This window comes from Neomonachus schauinslandi, chromosome 9, assembly GCF_002201575.2.
Source record: "Neomonachus schauinslandi chromosome 9, ASM220157v2, whole genome shotgun sequence".
Taxonomy (NCBI): domain Eukaryota; kingdom Metazoa; phylum Chordata; class Mammalia; order Carnivora; family Phocidae; genus Neomonachus; species Neomonachus schauinslandi.
The window spans coordinates 115,328,151-115,346,200 of NC_058411.1; the positions used below are offsets into that span (position 1 = coordinate 115,328,151).

An 18,050-nucleotide genomic window follows, 5' to 3' on the forward strand; every position below is an offset into this window, starting at 1 on the left:
CTTCCTCTCCCACTCCCCCCTGCTTGTGTTCCCCCTCTCGCTGTGTGTCTCTCTGTCAAATAAAAAAAAAGATTAAAAGAGAGAGGAGAAATCACAACCAACACCACAGAAATATAAACAATTATAAGAGAATATTATGAAAAATTATATGCCAACAAAGTGAACAACCAAATAGATAAATTCCTAGAAACATTTAACTTTCCAAACCTGAAGCAGGAAGAAATAGAAAATTTGAACAGACCGATTACCAGCAATGAAATTGAATCAGTAATCAAAAAACCCAACAAACAAAAGTCCAGGAACAGACAGCTTCACAGGTAACTTTCAAGAAACATTTAAAAAAGAGTTAATATCTATTCTTCTGAAACTATTTCAAGAAATGGAAAAAGAAAGAAAACTTCCAAATTTATCCTATGAGGCTAGCATCAACCTGATACCAAAACTAGATAAAGACACCACAAAAAAACGGGAACTACAGGCCAATACCTCTGATGAACATAGATGCAAACGTCCTCAACAAGATACTAGCAAACCAAATCCAACAAATACATTAGAGTCATTCACAATCAAGTGGGATTCATTCTTGGGATGCAAGGGTGGTTCACTATCCAGAGATAATCACTGATACATTGATAAGAGAAAGGATAAAAACCATATGATCATTGGAGCACCTTGGGTGGCTTAGTCCGTTAAGCATCCAACTCTGATTTCGGATCATGTCATGATCTTAGGGTTGTGAGATCAAGCCCCATGTCAGACTCCATGCCCAGCTTAAGATTCTCTCTCCTTCTCCCTCTGCCCCTCCCTGCCCCCTCTCTCACTCTCAAAAAAAAAAAAAAAATGATTCTTTCAATAGATGCAGAAAAGGATTTGATAAAGTACAATATCCATTCATGATAAAAACCTTCAACAAGGTAGGTTTAGAGGGAACATAACATAATACATTATATGAAAAACCCACAGTGAACATCATACTCAGTGGTAAAAAACAGAGCTTTTCCCCTAAGGTCAGGAATAAGACAGGATGTCCACTTTCATCACTTTTATTAACATAATTACTGGCAGTCCTAGCCACAGCACTCAGACAGCAAAAAGAAATAAAGGGCATCCAGATTGGTAAGGAAGAAGTAAAACTTTCACTATTTGCAGATGACATGATAACTATATATACAACATGATAACTATATATACAAAACCCTAAAGACCCCACCAAAAAACTAATAGAACTGATAAATGAATTCAATATAGTCCCAGGATACAAAATCAATGTACAGAAATCCATTGCATTCTGTACACTAATGAGAAATTTAGACAACAATCCCATTTACAGTTGTACCAAAAATAGTAAGATATCTAGTAGTAAACTTAACCGAGGAGGTGAAAGACCTGTACTCTGAAAACTATAAAATATTGCTAAAAGAAATTGAAGATGATACAACCAAATGGATAGATATTTCATGCTCATGGATTAGGAGAATAAATATTGTTAAATATCCATATTACCCAAAGCAATCTACAGATTTAATGCAATCCCTGTCGGAGTACCAAGACCATTTTTCACAGAACTAGAACAGACAGTCCTAAAATTTGTATGGAACCACAAAAAACCCCGAGTAGCCAAAGCAATCTTGAGAAAGCAAAACCAAGTTGGAGGTGTCACAGTTCTAGATTACTAACGTTATGCTGCAGAGCTGTACTAATCAAAACAGTATGGTATTGGCACAAAAATAGTGGTCAGTGGAACAGAATAGAAAGACCAGAAGCAATCCCACAATTATATGGTTAATTAATCTTTGAGAAAGGAGAAAAGAATATGAAATGGGAAAAAGTCTCTTCAACAGATGGTGTTGGGAAAACTTGACAACTACATGCAAATGTAGAGACCTAGGCATGAGACCTCAATCCATAAAAATCCTAGAAGAGAACACAGTAATTTCTCTGATGTTGGCCATAACAACATATTTCTAGATATGTCTCTTGAAGCAAGGAAAACAAAACAAAATTATCTGTTGGGACTTAATCAAAGTAAAAGCTTCCATATAACAGAGGATACAACCAACAAAACCAAAAGACAACCTGTTGAATTGGAGGAGATATTTGCAAGTGACAGCTGATAAAGGGTTAGTATCCAACATACATAACTTATACAACTCAACACCAAAAAACAATCCAATTAAAAATGGGCAGAAGACATGAACAGACATTTCTCCAGATAGCCTATAGACACATGAAAAATGTTCAACATCATTCATCATCAGGGAAATGCAAATCAGAACTACAGTCAGATAGCACCTCACACCTGCCAGAATAAAAGCCCAAACACAAGAAACAAGTGTCCCTGAGGATATCGAGGGAAAGGAACACTTGTGCACTGGTGGTGGGGATGCATACCGGTGGATCCACTCTGGAAAACAGTATGAAGGGTCCTCAATAAGTTAAAAATAGAATTATCATATGCTACAGTAATCGTACTACTGGATATTTACCCAAAGAATACAAAACACTAATTTGAAAGGTTATATGCACCCCTGTGTTTATTGCAACATTATTTATAAAAGGTAGATTATGGAAACAGCCCACGTGTCCACTGATGAATGGATAAAGAAAATGTGTATATATATATGTGTGTGTGCACACGCACACACACACATACATACACACAATGGAATGTTATTCAGTCATAAAAAATGAAATCTTGCCATTTGCAACAATATGGATGGAGCTAAAGAGTATAATGCTAAGCGAAATAAGCCAGTCAGAGAAAGACAAATACCATATGATTTCACTCACGTGGAATTTAAGAAACAAAACAAATGGGGGCAGAGCAAGATGGTGGAGGAGTAGGAGACCTGGATTTCGTCTCCTCTCAGGAATTCAGCTGGATAGGGATCAAACCATTCTGAACACCTACAAACTCAACAGGAGATCAAAGAAAAGAATAGCAACAACTCTCTGAACAGAAAAGCGACCACTTTCTGGAAGGTAGGACATGCGGAGAAGTGAATCCAAGGCGATATTCGGGAGGATAGACGGCGGGGGAGGGGCCTCCGTCGGCCGCTTCTGGCAAGTGATAGAACCACGGAGCACAAAATCGGAACTTTTAAAAGTCTGCTCCGCTGAGGGACGTCATTCTGGTGGCTAAGCGGAGGGTGGAACCCTCCAGGACAGTGTGGTCTCAGGACCCTCGGGGTCACAGAAAGACCGGGGGTGCCTGAGTGTGGCAGAGCTCCCAGGTAACGGAGCAGGGAAGCCGGCTGCAGAGGTGGAGCCCAGGCGTGGGCTCTCAGGTCGGGGTTGCCATAAACTGTGATCCGCGGCACACTTGGGCCACTGCTCCTCCAGCAGGGACCCAACAAGCGGCAGATCCGGAGAGACACCTTCCTCCCCCAGGAGGAGCTGCGCGGGAGTGCACCGCAGGGATCTGCTGGGTTTGGAGACTCCACCCGGGGCCGGGTGCCAGAGATAGAAATGCGCGGTCACAGGCCGGGTGAGCACGGAGTGCGGCCGGAGACTGGGGAGACGGGAGTGACTGACAGCTTTTCTCTGGGGGCTCACTGAGGAGCGGGGCCCCGAGTTCTCGGCTCCTCCGGGGCAGAGATTGGGAGGCCGCCATTTTCACTCTCCGCCTCCAAAGCTGTACGGAAAGCTCGCAGGGAACAAAAGCTCCGGAGAGCAAACCCGAGCAGATTACTTAGCCGGGAGGGGGCAAGGGCGGGGCAATTCCGCCTTGGGCAAAGACATTTGGAAACCACGGCAACAGGCCCCTCCCCAGAAGATCAGTGAGAACAGCCAGCCAAGACCCAAGTTGACCGATCAATGAGAACGGCAGAACTCCAGCGCTAGGGGACTACTGCACATAGAATTCATGGCTTTTTTACCATGATTCTGTAGTCTTTCAAAGTTAATTTTTTTTAACTGTCTTTTTTTTTTTTGGAATTTTTCTTTTCCCTTTTTCAACCAACATCTTATCAATCCCTTTTTTTAAAAAACATTTTTATTTTTCCTTTTTAGAGTCATATTCTATCCCTTCATAGTAGTTACCCATATTTTTGGCATATATATAAGTTGTTCTCTCTTTAAAATTTTGAGATAGTTTCTTCTAACAGATTAAAATATACCCTAAATCTCTAGTATATGGTTTTTTCTACTCCCCTGCATGAACACATTCTCTCCCTTTTTTCTTTTTTTTTTAAATCCTCTTCTTTCTTTTTTAAAACAACTTCTTATCAATTCCTTTTATAAAATTTTTTATAATTTCCATCTTTACTGTCATATTCCATCCCTTCATCATATCAACCCTTATTTTTGTACATATATAAGTTTTTCTTTCTTTAAAATTTTGAGAGGCACTTTCTTCTAACAGAGCAAAATACACCCCAAATCTAGTGTGTGGCACTGCTCTATGCACCAGCCTGATCATATTTGATCACATTCTGGGTTTTTTTTGTTGTTGTTTTGTTTTGTTTATTTTTGTTTGTTTTTATCTTTATCTTTTTCTCTTTTTTCTTTTTTTTCTCTCTTTCCGTTTCTTTTCCCACTGCTTCCGGTCTTTTCTGATTTGCTTAGAGTATATTTTCTGGGGACGTTGTTACCCTGTTAGCATTTTGTTCTCTCATTCACCTACTCTCCTCTGGCCAAAATGACAAGACGGAAAAATTCACCTCAACAAAAAGAACAAGAGGTAGTACTGAATGCCAGGGACCTACTCAATACAGACATTAGTACGATGTCGGATCTAGAGTCCAGAATCATGACTTTAAAGATACTAGCTGGGCTTCAAAAAACCATGGAAGTTATTAGAGAAACCCTTTCTGGAGAAATAAAAGAACTAAAATCCAACCAAGTCGGAATCAAAAAGGCTATTAATGAGGTGCATTAAAAAATGAGGGCGCTAACTGCTAGGCTAAATGAGGCAGAAGAGAGAATTAGTGATATAGAAGACCAAATGATGGAAAATAAAGAAGCTGAGAAACAGAGAGATAAACAACTACTGGATCACGAGGGCAGAATTGGAGAGATAAGCGATACCATAAGATGAAACAACATTAAAATAATTGGGATCCCAGAAGAAGAAGAAAGAGAGAGAGGGGCAGAAGGTATATTGGAGCAAATTACAGTAGAGAACTTCCCTAATTTGGGGAAGGAAACAGGCATCAAAATCCAGGAAGCACAGAGAACCCCTCTCAAAATCAATAAAAATAGGTCAACACCCCGACATCTAATAGTAAAACTTACGAGTCTCATAGACAGAGAAAATCCTGACAGCAGCTCAGGAGAAGAGATATGTAACCTACAATGGTAGAAACATTAGATTGGCAACAGACCTATCTACAGAGACCTGGCAGGCCAGAAAGGACTGGCAGGATATATTCAGAGCACTAAATGAGAAAAATAGGCAGCCAAGAATACTCTATCCAGCTAGGCTGTCATTGAAAATTGAAGGAGAGATAACAAGCTTCCAGGACAAACAAAAACTAAAGGAATTTGCAAACACAAAACCAGCCCTACAAGAAATCTTGAAAGGGGTCCTCTAAGCAAAGAGAGAGCCTAAAAACAACATAGACCAGAAAGGAACACAGACAATATACAATAACAGTCACCTTACAGGCAATACAATGGCACTAAATTCCTATCTTTCAATAGTTACCCTGAATGTAAATGGGCTAAATGCCCCAATCAAAAGGCACAGGCTATCAGACTGGATAAAAAACAAGACCCATCGATACACTGTAACAGACTCATTTTAGAACCAAAGACACTCCCAGATTGAAGGTGAGGGGGTGGAAAACCATTTACCATGCTAATGGACACCAAAAGAAAGCTGGGGTGGCAATCCTTCTATCAGACAAATTAGATTTTAAACCAAAGACTGTAATAAGAGATGAGGAAGGACATTATATCCTACTTAAAGGGTCTATCCAACAAGAAGATCTAACAATTGTAAATATCTATGCCCCTAACATGGGAGCAGCCAATTATATAAGGCAATTAATAACAAAAACAAAGAAACACATCGACAACAATACAGTAATAGTGGGGGACTTTAACACCCCCCCCTCACTGAAATGGACAGATCGTCTAAGCAAAAGATCAACAAGGAAATAAAGACTTTAAATGACACACTGGACCAAATGGACTTCACAGACCTATTCAGAACATTCCATCCCAAAGCAACGGAATACACATTCTTCTCTAGTCCCCATGGAACATTCTCCAGAATAGATCACATCCTAGGTCATAAATCAGGTCTCAACCGGTACCAAAAGATTGGGATCATTCCCTGCCTATTTTCAGACCACAATGCTTTGAAACTGGAACTCAATCACAAGAGGAAAGTCGGAAAGAACTCAAATACATGGAGGCTAAAGAGCATCCTACTGAAGAATGAATGGGTCAACCAGGAAATGAAAGAAGAATTAAAAAAATACATGGAAACTAATGAAAATGAAAACACAACTATTCAAAATCTTTGGGAGGCAGCAAAGGCAGTCCTGAGAGGGAAGTATATAGGAATACAAGCCTTTCTCAAGAAACAAGAAAGGTCTCAAGTACACAACCTAACCTTACATCTAAAGGAGCTGGAGAAAGAACAGCAAATAAAGCCTAAACCCAGCAGGCGAATAGAAATAATAAAGATCGGAGCAGAAATCAATGAAATAGAAACTAAAAGAACAGTAGAACAGATCAACGAAACTAGGAGCTGGTTCTTTGAAAGAATTAACAAGATTGATCAACCCCTGGCCAGACTTATCAGAAAGAAAAGAGAAATGACCCAAATCAACAAAATCATGAATGAAAGAGGAGAGATCACAACCAACACCAAAGACGTACAAACAATTATAAGAACATATTATGAGCAACTCTATGCCAGCAAATTAGATAACCTGGAAGAATGGATGCATTCCTAGAGATGTATCAACTACCAGAACTGAACCAGGAAGAAATAGAAAACCTGAACAGACCTATAACCACTAAGGAAATTGAAGCAGTCATCAAAAATCTCCCAACAAACAAAAGCCCAGGGCGAGATGGCTTCCCAGGGGAATTCTACCAAACATTTCAAGAAGAATTAATACCTATTCTTCTGAAACTGTTCCAAAAAATAGAAATGGAAGGAAAACTTCCAAACTCATTTTAGGAGGCCAGCATTACCTTGATCCCAAAACCAGACAAAGACCCCATCAAAAAGGAGAATTACAGACCAATATCCCTGATGAACATGGATGCAAAAATTCTCACCAAAATACTAGCCAATATGATCCAACAGTACATTAAAAGGATTATTCACCACGACCAAGTGGGATTTATCCCTGGGCTGCAAGGTTGGTTCAACATCCGCAAATCAATCAACGTGCTACAATCCATTAACAAAAGAAAGAACAAGAATCATATGATCCTCTCAATAGATGCAGAAAAAGCTTTTGACAAAGTACAGCATCTTTTCTTGATCAAAACTCTTCAGAGTATAGACATAGAGGGTACATACCTCAATATCATAAAAGCCATCTATGAAAAACCTACAGCGAATATCATTCTCAATGGGGAAAAACTGAGAGCTTTCCCCCTAAGGTCAGGAACGTGGCAGGGATGTCCACTATCACCACTGCTATTCAACATAGTATTGGAAGTCCTAGCCACAGCAATCAGACAACAAAAAGAAATCAAAGGCATCCAAATCGGCAAAGAAGAAGTGAAACTCTCACTCTTTGCAGATGATATGATACTTTATGTGGAAAACCCCAAAGACTCCACCCCAAAACTGCTAGAACTCATACAGGAATTCAGTCAAGTGGCAGGATATAAAATCAATGCACAGAAATCAGTGGCATTCCTATACACCAACAACAAGACAGAAGAAAGAGAAATTAAGGAGTTGATCCCATTGACAATTGCACCCAAACCATAAGATACCTAGGAATAAATCTAACCAAAGAGGCAAAGAATCTGTACTCAGAAAACTATAAAATACTCATGAAAGAAATTGAGGAAGACACAAAGAAATGGAAAAACGTTCCATGCTCATGGATTGGAAGAACAAATATTGTGAAGATGTTAATGCTACCTAGAGCAATCTACACATTCAATGCAATCCCCATCAAAATACCATCCACTTTTTTCAAGGAAATGGAACAAATAATCCTAAAATGTGTATGGAACCAGAAAAGACCCCGCATAGCCAGAGGAACGTTGATAAAGAAAGCAAAGGTGGCGGCATCACAATTCTGGACTTCCAGCTGTATTACAAAGCTGTCATCATCAAGACAGCATGGTACTGGCACAAGAACAGACACATAGATCAATGGAACAGAATAGAGAGCCCAGAAATGGACCCTCAACTCTATGGTCAACTCATCTTTGACAAAGCAGGAAAGAATGTCCAATGGAAAAAAGACAGTCTCTTCAACAAATGGTGTTGGGAAAATTGGATAGCCGCATGCAGAAGAATGAAACTGGACCATTTCCTTATACAACACACAAAATAGACTCCAAATGGTTGAAAGACCTCAATGTGAGACAGAAGTCCATCAAAATCCTAAAGGAGAACACAGGCAGCAACCTCTCTGACCTCAGCCAAAGCAACTTCTTCCTAGAAACATCGCCAAAGGCAAGGGAAGCAAGGGCAAAAATGAACTATTGGGACTTCATTAAGATAAAAAGCTTTTGGAAAGCAAAGGAAACAGTCAACAAAACCAAAAGGCAACCGACAGAATGGGAGAAGATATTTGCAAATGACTTATCAGATAAAGGGCTAGTATCCAAAATCTATAAAGAACTCATCAAACTCAACACCCAAAGAACAAAGAATCCAATCAAGAAATGCACAGAAGACATGAACAGACATTTTTCCAAAGAAGACATCCAAATGGCCAACAGACACATGAAAAAGTGCTCAATATCGCTCGGCTTCAGGGAAATCCAAATCAAAACCTCAATGAGATACCACCTCACACCAGTCAGAATGGCTCAAATTAACAAGTCAGGAAACGACAGATGTTGGCGGGGATGTGGAGAAAGGGGAACCCTCCTACACTGTTGGTGGGAATGCAAGCTGGTGCAACCACTCTGGAAAACAGTATGGAGGTTCCTCAAAAAGTTGAAAATAGAGCTACCATATGATCCAGCAATTGCACTACTGGGTATTTACCCCAAAAGATACAAAAGTAGGGATCCGAAAGGGTACATGCACCCCGATGTTTATAGCAGCAATGTCCACAATAGCCAAACTGTGGAAAGAGCCAAGATGTACATCGACAGATGAATGGATAAAGAAGATGTGGTATATATATACACAATGGAATATTATGCAGCCATCAAAAGGAATGAGATCTTGCCATTTGCAACGACGTGGATGGAACTGGAGAGTATTATGTTGAGCGAAGTAAGTCAAACAGAGAAAGACGTATCATATGATCTCACTGATATGAGGAATTCTTAATCGCAGGAAACAAACTGAGGGTTTCTGGAGTGGGGGGTGGGGTGGGCGGGATGGGGTGACTGGGTGATAGACATTGGGGAGGGTATGTGCTCTGGTAAGCGCTGTGAATTGTGCAAGACTGTTGAATCTCAGATCTGTACCTATGAAACAAATAATGCAATATATGTTAAGAAAAAAAAAGAAGAAGGTAGCGGGAGGGGAAGAATGAGCAGGGGAAATCGGAGGGGTAGACGAACCATGAGAGACGATGGACTCTAAAAAACAAACTGAGGGTTCTAGAGGGGAGGGGTGTTGGAGGATGGGTTAGCCTGGTGGTGGGTATTGAGGAGGGCACATTCTGCATGGAGCACTGGGTGTTATGCACAAACAATGAATCATGGATCACTACATCTAAAACTAATGATGTAATGTATGGGGATTAACATAAGAATAAAAAAAACAAATGAACAAAGGAACAAAAAAAAATAGACAAATCAAAAAACAGACTCTAACTACAGAGAACAAATGGATGGTTACTAGAGGGGAGGTGGATGGAGTGATGGGTGAAATAGGTGAAAAGTATTTCAAAAAAAGGTATTAAGAGTACACTGTTCTTGATGAGCACTGAGTAATATATGGAATTTTTGGATCACTGTATTGTACACCTGAAACTAATATAACACTGTATGTTAACTATACTGGAATTAAAATTTAAGATAAAATTGGGGTGCCTGGGTGGCTTAGTCGTTAAACGGCTGCCTTCGGCTCAGGTCATGTTCCCAGGGTCCTGGGATCGAGCCCCGCGTCGGGTTCCCTGCTCTGCAGGGAGCCTGCTTCTCCCTCTCCCACTCCCCCTGCTTGTGTTCCGTCTCTCGCTGTGTCTCTCTCTCTCAAATAAATAAAATCTTAAAAAAAAAAATTGAGACAATTTTTTGAAAAAACATAGTATCCCCTGGCCTCTACCAACTAGATGCCACTCACCTAACACCAAGCATTGACAACCAATAATGTCTCCACACATTGCCATGTGTCCTCTGGAGGCAAAACAGTTAAGAATAGCTGTACTAGACAGTTCTCCTTGACTGAAATATATTTTTAATCTATGAAGACCTATATGTAATGGCTGACATACTTATGTTGTTAATGCTTGTTTCTAAAAATCCTCTTCTGCAAATCAAGATAGTTTTACAGTAAGTCAGAAACAAATCTGGGTAGTTTGGTTTCAGCAGTCCACTGCCCTCCTGCGCTGGCTCATAACGTTCTATCCTTTCTGCAGCAAATTGCAATAGCGAGAGAGGGGGACTTGCTGACAAAGGAGCGTCTCTGCTGTGGCTTGTCTATGTTTGAAGTTATCCTGACTCGGATCCGGACCTTTCTGGATGACCCTATCTGGCGTGGGCCTCTGCCCAGCAATGGAGTCATGCATGTGGATGAGTGTGTTGAGTTTCACAGACTGTGGAGTGCCATGCAATTTGTCTACTGTATTCCTGTGGGGACACACGAGTTTACAGTCGAGTAAGTATGTGCTCAGTGGACGGGGAAGTGGGAGCAGAGGAGGCTAACAGAGAAGACTGCATTCCTCTGGAAGTTGACTAGAGGTTTCCTGAGCTGCTTTAAAGCCATTTAAGTGGAGGTTCTTACTTCATGCTCAGGCGGTGACTCAGGGTGAAGTTTCTAGGTGTTCTCTGAACCCATGGAAACTTAGGCAGGTTCGGTATGCGTTTTTCAAGGGTGGGGCAGGTGTCCACAGCTTCCCAAAGTCATCCTTCTTGAAGAGTCCATGATCTAAAAAAAAGGTTAAGAAGCAGTGTGCCAGAGGAACCCAAAAGAGATGTTTACCAAAAAGGACACATCTCCTGTTGCTCAGCATTCCCTTCCTGGCTTGTTTCAAGTGGATTCCTTGATCATTGACGTCTGGACACAGACTTATAAAAGACTTTATAATTTTTGTTGATTGCCCATTGTACTTGCTGCTGCTTGTTTTTAGGCAGTGCTTTGGCGACGGGCTCCACTGGGCTGGCTGTATGATCATTGTACTTCTTGGGCAACAGCGGCGCTTCGCAGTCCTGGATTTCTGCTACCACCTACTTAAAGTCCAGAAACATGATGGCAAAGATGAGATTATCAAAAATGTGGTATGTGGAAGCTTCACAAAATAATCATACTTTGTACTTATTAAAAGCCCTTTTTTGGGGAATGCTTTTCATCCCAGTACATAAGGTGACTGACACCAGCTGAAGCTTTCTTTTCATTTCCAAAATGAATCTAAATATACTTGATAAGTAAAGCAGTCAGGCAGTTAAAGTACTAATTGTTCCATGTTCTTTCTCCTTTTAGGGTACTTAGATCTGCTTCATATTATACAGCTTTATAGGGTCTGCATTTTCAGATTATTGGCATACTATTCCAGTCTTCTGGCTTCTTTTTTTGTGCCCAAAGTGTGTGTGGTTTGTTTTGTTTGATTTGTTGGTTTGTTTGCTTGTTTTGGCACCTTTAAGATCTTTTTCCCTTTGTCATTTTATGGATTCTTTATAATTGAATTCTAGAAAATAGCCATTATCTTTTCAAGTATTTTAGTCTTTTCTTCCATTCTCTCTATTCTCTTTTAGGACTACAATTACATTCTTGTTAGACATTCTTCTGGTTCCCTTATCCCTTATCCTGTTAGTTTTCCAATTACTTTCCTAATCCACAACAGATTGCCAGACATTTAGTGGTTTAAAACGATACCCATTCTCTCAGTTCTGTCGGTCAGAAATCTGGGTACAGCATGACTCAGTTGGGTCCTCTATCATCTCAAGGCCAAAATTAGTGTATCTGTAGGGCTATGTTCCTTTCTGGAGCCTCTAGAGATGAATCTGCTGGACACAGTCCCTTGCAGTTGGAGGACTAAGGTCCCCATTTCCTTGCTGGCCATTAGCCCACATCTCAAGTCCCTCCCATGCATCCAGTCTTTCAACTTTCCTTTCTGCCATACCTCCTGCCTCCACCTGGAGAAAGTTCTTTTCGCATATGTTTAGATTGGGTTCACCTAGAAAATCCAGGGTACTTTCCCTATTTTGAAGTCTATAATCTTAACTACATTTTCAAAGTCTCTTTTCCATGGAAGGTAACATGTTCATAGGTGCTGGGGATTGGGGCATGGATGTCTTCAAGGGGCCACTCCACCTCCCATGTCTTCATTTTCTTGTCTCTCTGGGCTGTTCCCGGAATACTGTATTATTCTGTTAACTAATTCACTTTAACTCTAATCTACTGTTTTTAGTTTTGAATGATAGTATAACTTGTAATTCTAGTGTCTGAAGCCTCAAAGGTTATCTAAAACTCTGAAATATTTTGTGTGTTGGGTTTATTTGCCAGCTCTTGTCCAATTGAACTTAATTTAGATTGCTTTTCTTTTCTTTTTTAAAGATTTATTTATTTGAGGGAGAGGGAAACTCAGGGAGATTCCACGCTAAGCGTGGAGCCTGATGTGGGGCTTGATCTCATCACCCTGAGATCACGACCTGAGCTGAAACCAAGAGTCGGACGCTCCACCAACTTCACCACCCAGGCACCCCATGGATTGCTTTTCTCCCAAGATTTTTGCTTCTCATCTCCACGAACTGTTACCAAATTGGGGTCACCTTGGAGGGTCCTGGCTTTGTTGAGAGTTTCTACGTGTAGTCCCACTTGTTTATAGCCCAGGACATCTCTTCCCACTGCTGCTGGTGGCATCTGTCCCTTAGGAAGTCCTGGCTTCTGCTTTACCTCCTGCATAGACAAAACCTGCAGTGCATTTTAAAGTGTCTTCCTGTGTATGTGTGTGTGCACGTGCGTGTGTTCTTTATCCAGTTCTGTTGTACCAGCACAGTCTATCAAAGTATGCTGTCCACAAGAACTGGAATCTAAGACTTGGATTACTGGTCTTTCCCTACTGACCATATTATTTTCATCTTTACATTCACAGTTTTTAATACACAGCAGCTTCTTAATACCTGTGTGTTGAATGAATAGTAGGTCTATAACAGGTAAACCTATAGTCAGTAGCATGAGACCAATACAGAGATGTGTTTAAATGCAAAATATATTCATTGTTCCAATAGGTACATTAAAGAGATATGTGTGCTAGTAGTTTGCTGTAATTTTTATGAGAAAATGTGAAAATCCTGCCATTTTGAAACATGAATAAATGTACATGTTTTAATAGTAAGACATCCTAATTTTAACTGTTGCAGCCATTGAAGAAGATGGTGGAGAGAATTCGCAAGTTCCAGATTCTAAATGATGAGATAATTACTATCTTGGACAAGTACTTGAAGTCTGGCGATGGAGAAAGCACCCCCGTGGAGCATGTTCGCTGCTTTCAGCCTCCTATCCACCAGTCCCTGGCCAGCAGCTGAGGACATGTGTATCATATTTTTGAAGAGTCCCAGTACTGACTGCATTTAATAACTATAAGGGCATGTTTTTCTTTCCATAAACTATTTAGCGAGATTTTTAGGGACTGTTTTTCAGTATCTCTGTGCGTGTTAAAGGGGGGTACTTTTCCATTTAAAAGCTTAATTTTATAAAATTGACTTATTTTTCTAGACTAAAATTGTGTATGCTTTTGGTAATTAGAAAGTCTGAGAATATGGGCTGCTTATTGTTGCCATCATGTTCTTACAGAATTATTTTCCATTTTTCTATGGAATGTTCCAACAGCTAGCTATGTCAGAGTGCTGCTGAGTTCATCCATTTATTCCTTAGCAAAGGATCAGTAATATGTGGGGAAAGATTTATGGACTTAAGAAACTTAATAACCAGCTCATTGTAATAAAATGCACTACCAATTAGAATTAATGATTATTTAGCTTTTGTTTAAGGATTTTTCTGATGGTCTTTTATGAGTAACCTTTTCTAAGTCATTGTTCCCTTCCCTTTTTTGTGTCAACGTTTCAGAAAATAGTAAACTTGATTCCTCTGCTTCTACTAAATCCAGTTGTGACAGAATCTAATTTGTAAGGTATGATTTAAAGGTTACAGAAATAAAACTAATAAAACTTATTTGTGTTTATTCAGTGTTGTGACCTACGCCCCGGTTTGGGCAAGGTACTTTACTTATCTGCACAGACCTGGCCCAGGAGATCTGAGTCTAGGCCACCTGCAGCCTTCCAAGAAGGGACAAGATCATGATATGGAGTAACTGCCATATGGCTTTGGAAACAAACAGAACACTAAAATCCAGCAGCATCATACATGCTACTGAAAATAAAGTCTGTGAACTATTCCATTGTACTCTTTAACCTTAATATGAAATAGAACTGTTCTTTACCAAAAGTTACCTAAAAATATTGCTTTTGGTAATGTGAATAACCCTGGGGCCAGCATTCTGCCACAGACCGAGGGTAGCATCATCTGCTCACCCTATACTGGAGTATAGACTATGAGGAATTAATGATTAATGGCCAAATTTAAGTAATTCATATTACTAAGTTCTCTAAGACTCCATTATAAACCAAATAACATGTAAACATTTATGTACAATTTCAAGTGCTATAAGATGTTGAATTAAGAATGTATTAATCTATGCATTCTGAGTGCCGTATCACACCCCTGGGGGTGAAAACTGGTTCTTACTCTATTAGGTGTACAGATCTATAGTACATAAACAGTGTATCATCTGTGACAGTAAGATTACATGGGGGAGGCAATTAGAAAAACAAAGTCTACAAAGGCTCCTTAGAGGATTAAAAAAAAAATGCTGGGGAAAGGGAATTTATGTCATGAAACTTTGCCCTGATAAAGCCAAGAGAGCTGTGTGGTGGGACATTGGTGCCGTCACCACAGTGAGGCTCCGGCAACCCCCAGGCAAGGACAGTGAGGCACCAGTGGTGACTGGTTACACAGTAGGGGTCAAGCTGTGTGACCTTGGACAGGAGCAGCACAGTGGGAACAAGCCCCTGTACTTCCTACTACCCAGGTGGAAATGGTCTACTTTTTAAAGCCCAATTAATTGCTATGATGATTGGTTCTGAAGCTGGATGGAGTTCATTATACTATTCTACCTTTTTTGCATACATTTGAAATTTTCCATAAACATCTTTTCATGGACATTTTTAGACCAAAATACACCGTGATCTGAACAAACTCTAAAGCAAAATAGATACTGGGTACAAAGAAACCATATTTTACAAACACTGTGTTTGTTCTAAACATTCAGACTTAGAAAAGAACTGTTCCAATTTGTCTTTTTATTATAACATGAGCTAAATTTAAGAAATTAGTCTTTGGACTTTATTTCCCAGAGTTGTTAGAAGATCTAAATGACAATATAACTCATTATGAAAATATACTGAAAAGTACAAGAGTTGATGTAAAATGGTAAATCAAGATTCCAGGTATCAAGGGATTAGAGTAAGTGAAGAATGAAACCAGTCAGGCTACAGTCAGGCTACAGCCTGACAGACGCAGATGAGCTGGTTTAGCAAGGTGCCATCAAGGAAGACCATCAAATGTGTGGTGATGATTAGTCACAGTGTGAGAAACATCTCCCATCGGGCAGCTTCCTACCCTTTTTTGTTTGGTAAATTGAGTTTTTCTTCATTTAATAACAGGATTCTCTTAAACTAACATCTCAAAATTAAAATAATTCATCAAACAGGAGTCATTTTTATAGGTAAGGTAAATCACAGGATAATGTATTAGGAAAATTTTGTTCCTTTTTAAATCAAAAAGCCTTCAAATGGTCAGGGATTGATGGAGTGGGGATGACAAATGTACATTTCAGATTTTCATCACCAATGAAAAAATATAGATTTTCATAGACTTAAAACTGTCAGTGCATTTAGATTTCAGTGAAGGAAAAATTTAAAATACCTCTATAATAATACAATGTTAATAGAAATTGGCCAGGTACTGAGGTCATTTTAGTGAGCTACCATCATGTAAATATAAGAAAAGTAATTTCTTGGTCCAAATCTGTGAAACTTTAAAAAAGATTGTCTCCAGAGAACATTTTTTTTGAGAACAATGCTTTTTCAGACCCATTCTGATATTCAAGTTCACTTTATAACACAATTATAGATTAACCTTTTAATTACATTTTTCTTAAAAAGCTGTGAGATTTCCATTTCTTCGGGAGATATTTTCACCACTGTGTTGTTCAATTCCACAGGTTAAGCTTTCTTCATTATTATTAAGAACTTCATACATGTTAGAGAGATTGCCATTCATTGCTTTTTCGTCTTTTCGAAAAGACACAGGGAGACTTGCTAGACTAAAGCTGACGTCTTTAAAGGCATGCAACAAGAATATTCCCACAATGATTGTAAAGAAGCCACTCAAAGTACCAATGACATCATCAACAGGCATATCTTGCCACTCCTTAAAAAGAATAGCTGAACAAGTTAAAACTGATGTTGTAAAGAATACATAATATATTGGAGTCACAATGGAAGTGTTGAATATATCCAGGGCCCTGTTCAGGTAATTAATCTGTGTGCTCACACAGACTATAAGGCTCAGCAGCAGAGTCCAGGCCAGGGGATGTCGCAGCACAGGCTTTCCAGCAAACAGCTCTTTGATAGCAATGCCCAGGCCCTTAACACAGGAGACTGAAAACGCTCCAATTACAGAGCAGATTGTTATGTACACAAGAATGTTTGTCTGTCCATGACGAGGTCCCACCACGAAGATTAGTATCAATGAGACAATGACCACAAGTGTTGCAAAGACCAGAAAACCTGGAGGAGGCAAAGAAAAGTTGTATTTAGGCCAATGAGTAAGTACTAAAAAAACCCCGAGAATCCAAAACAAATATTAACTTGAGAGGAAGGAGAAAAGGTGTGACCTTAAAATACATACTAGCTTTTTTTGCTGCCCCAGCAAAGGTACACTCATAAAAATTTAGTTAGATGTATATACTGGGAGATTACACTATACTTCATATTCATAAACTGTTACATCACTAACATTTTTAACATACTGTCTTAGGCCTCATGGTAATTAGATAATAGAAAACGGAAATTAGCCTGATTTCCAGGCACCTACTCTAGAGTATCTTGCTACTTCCCACCCACTGGAATGCTCCAAGAATGCAAACAATCAAGAACTAGTGGAGAGAAATCATGAGATGACCTTGAATATTCAACAATTTATAGATGCTAAAAAAAAAAAACGGCAGTTACAAATCAAGTTTGTCCTAAAAGGAGTACATTTTAAAAATATTTAGAGACAACCACTGGAGTAAATAGCGAATCAATAAGAGAATCAAAAATACTGTCAGGGTTCTGCCAAATATAGAGAACTGAACCCAGCATAGTAATAATAATAGCTAACAACTATGTAGCACCGTGGCCCAGGCACTTTTCTCAGCAATTTGCACTGATTAACTCATTTAATCCTCACATCCGCCCTATAATATAGATACTATCATCTGCATTTTAAGATGAGGAAACTGAGCCACAAGTCACATGAATTTATTCTGTTCCCTCCTTAAACTCTGCCAATAAAATAAACAGTAATAGGACTTTTTTTTAAGATTTTATTTATTTATTTGACAAAGACACACAGCGAGAGAGGGAACACAAGCGGGGAGTGCGAGAGGGAGAAGCAGGCTTCCCTTGGAGAAGGGAGCCGGACGTGGAGCTGGATCCCAGGACCCTGGGACCAC

General features: G+C 39.6%; 2 protein-coding genes across 3 annotated transcripts in view; one reads left to right on the forward strand and one right to left on the reverse strand.

Annotated features, from left to right (window-relative positions):
- Positions 1 to 14,782, forward strand: part of CYFIP1 (cytoplasmic FMR1 interacting protein 1) — a 134,955-nt gene extending 120,173 nt beyond the window's left edge. For both annotated transcript variants that reach the window (XM_021680622.1, XM_021680620.1), the window contains exons 30-32: positions 10,692 to 10,930; positions 11,403 to 11,550; positions 13,633 to 14,782. In XM_021680622.1, coding sequence (XP_021536297.1) covers positions 10,692 to 10,930; positions 11,403 to 11,550; positions 13,633 to 13,797 — 552 coding nt within the window. In that variant the 3' untranslated portion in view covers positions 13,798 to 14,782. The remainder of the gene's footprint in view (positions 1 to 10,691; positions 10,931 to 11,402; positions 11,551 to 13,632) is intronic.
- Positions 14,783 to 15,620: 838 nt separating this feature from the next.
- The window catches only part of NIPA2 (NIPA magnesium transporter 2), a 32,956-nt gene continuing 30,526 nt past the window's right edge, over positions 15,621 to 18,050 (reverse strand). The window contains 1 exon segment of the mRNA XM_021680623.2: positions 15,621 to 17,121. Within this exon segment, the coding sequence (XP_021536298.2) occupies positions 16,487 to 17,121 (635 nt within the window). The 3' untranslated portion in view covers positions 15,621 to 16,486.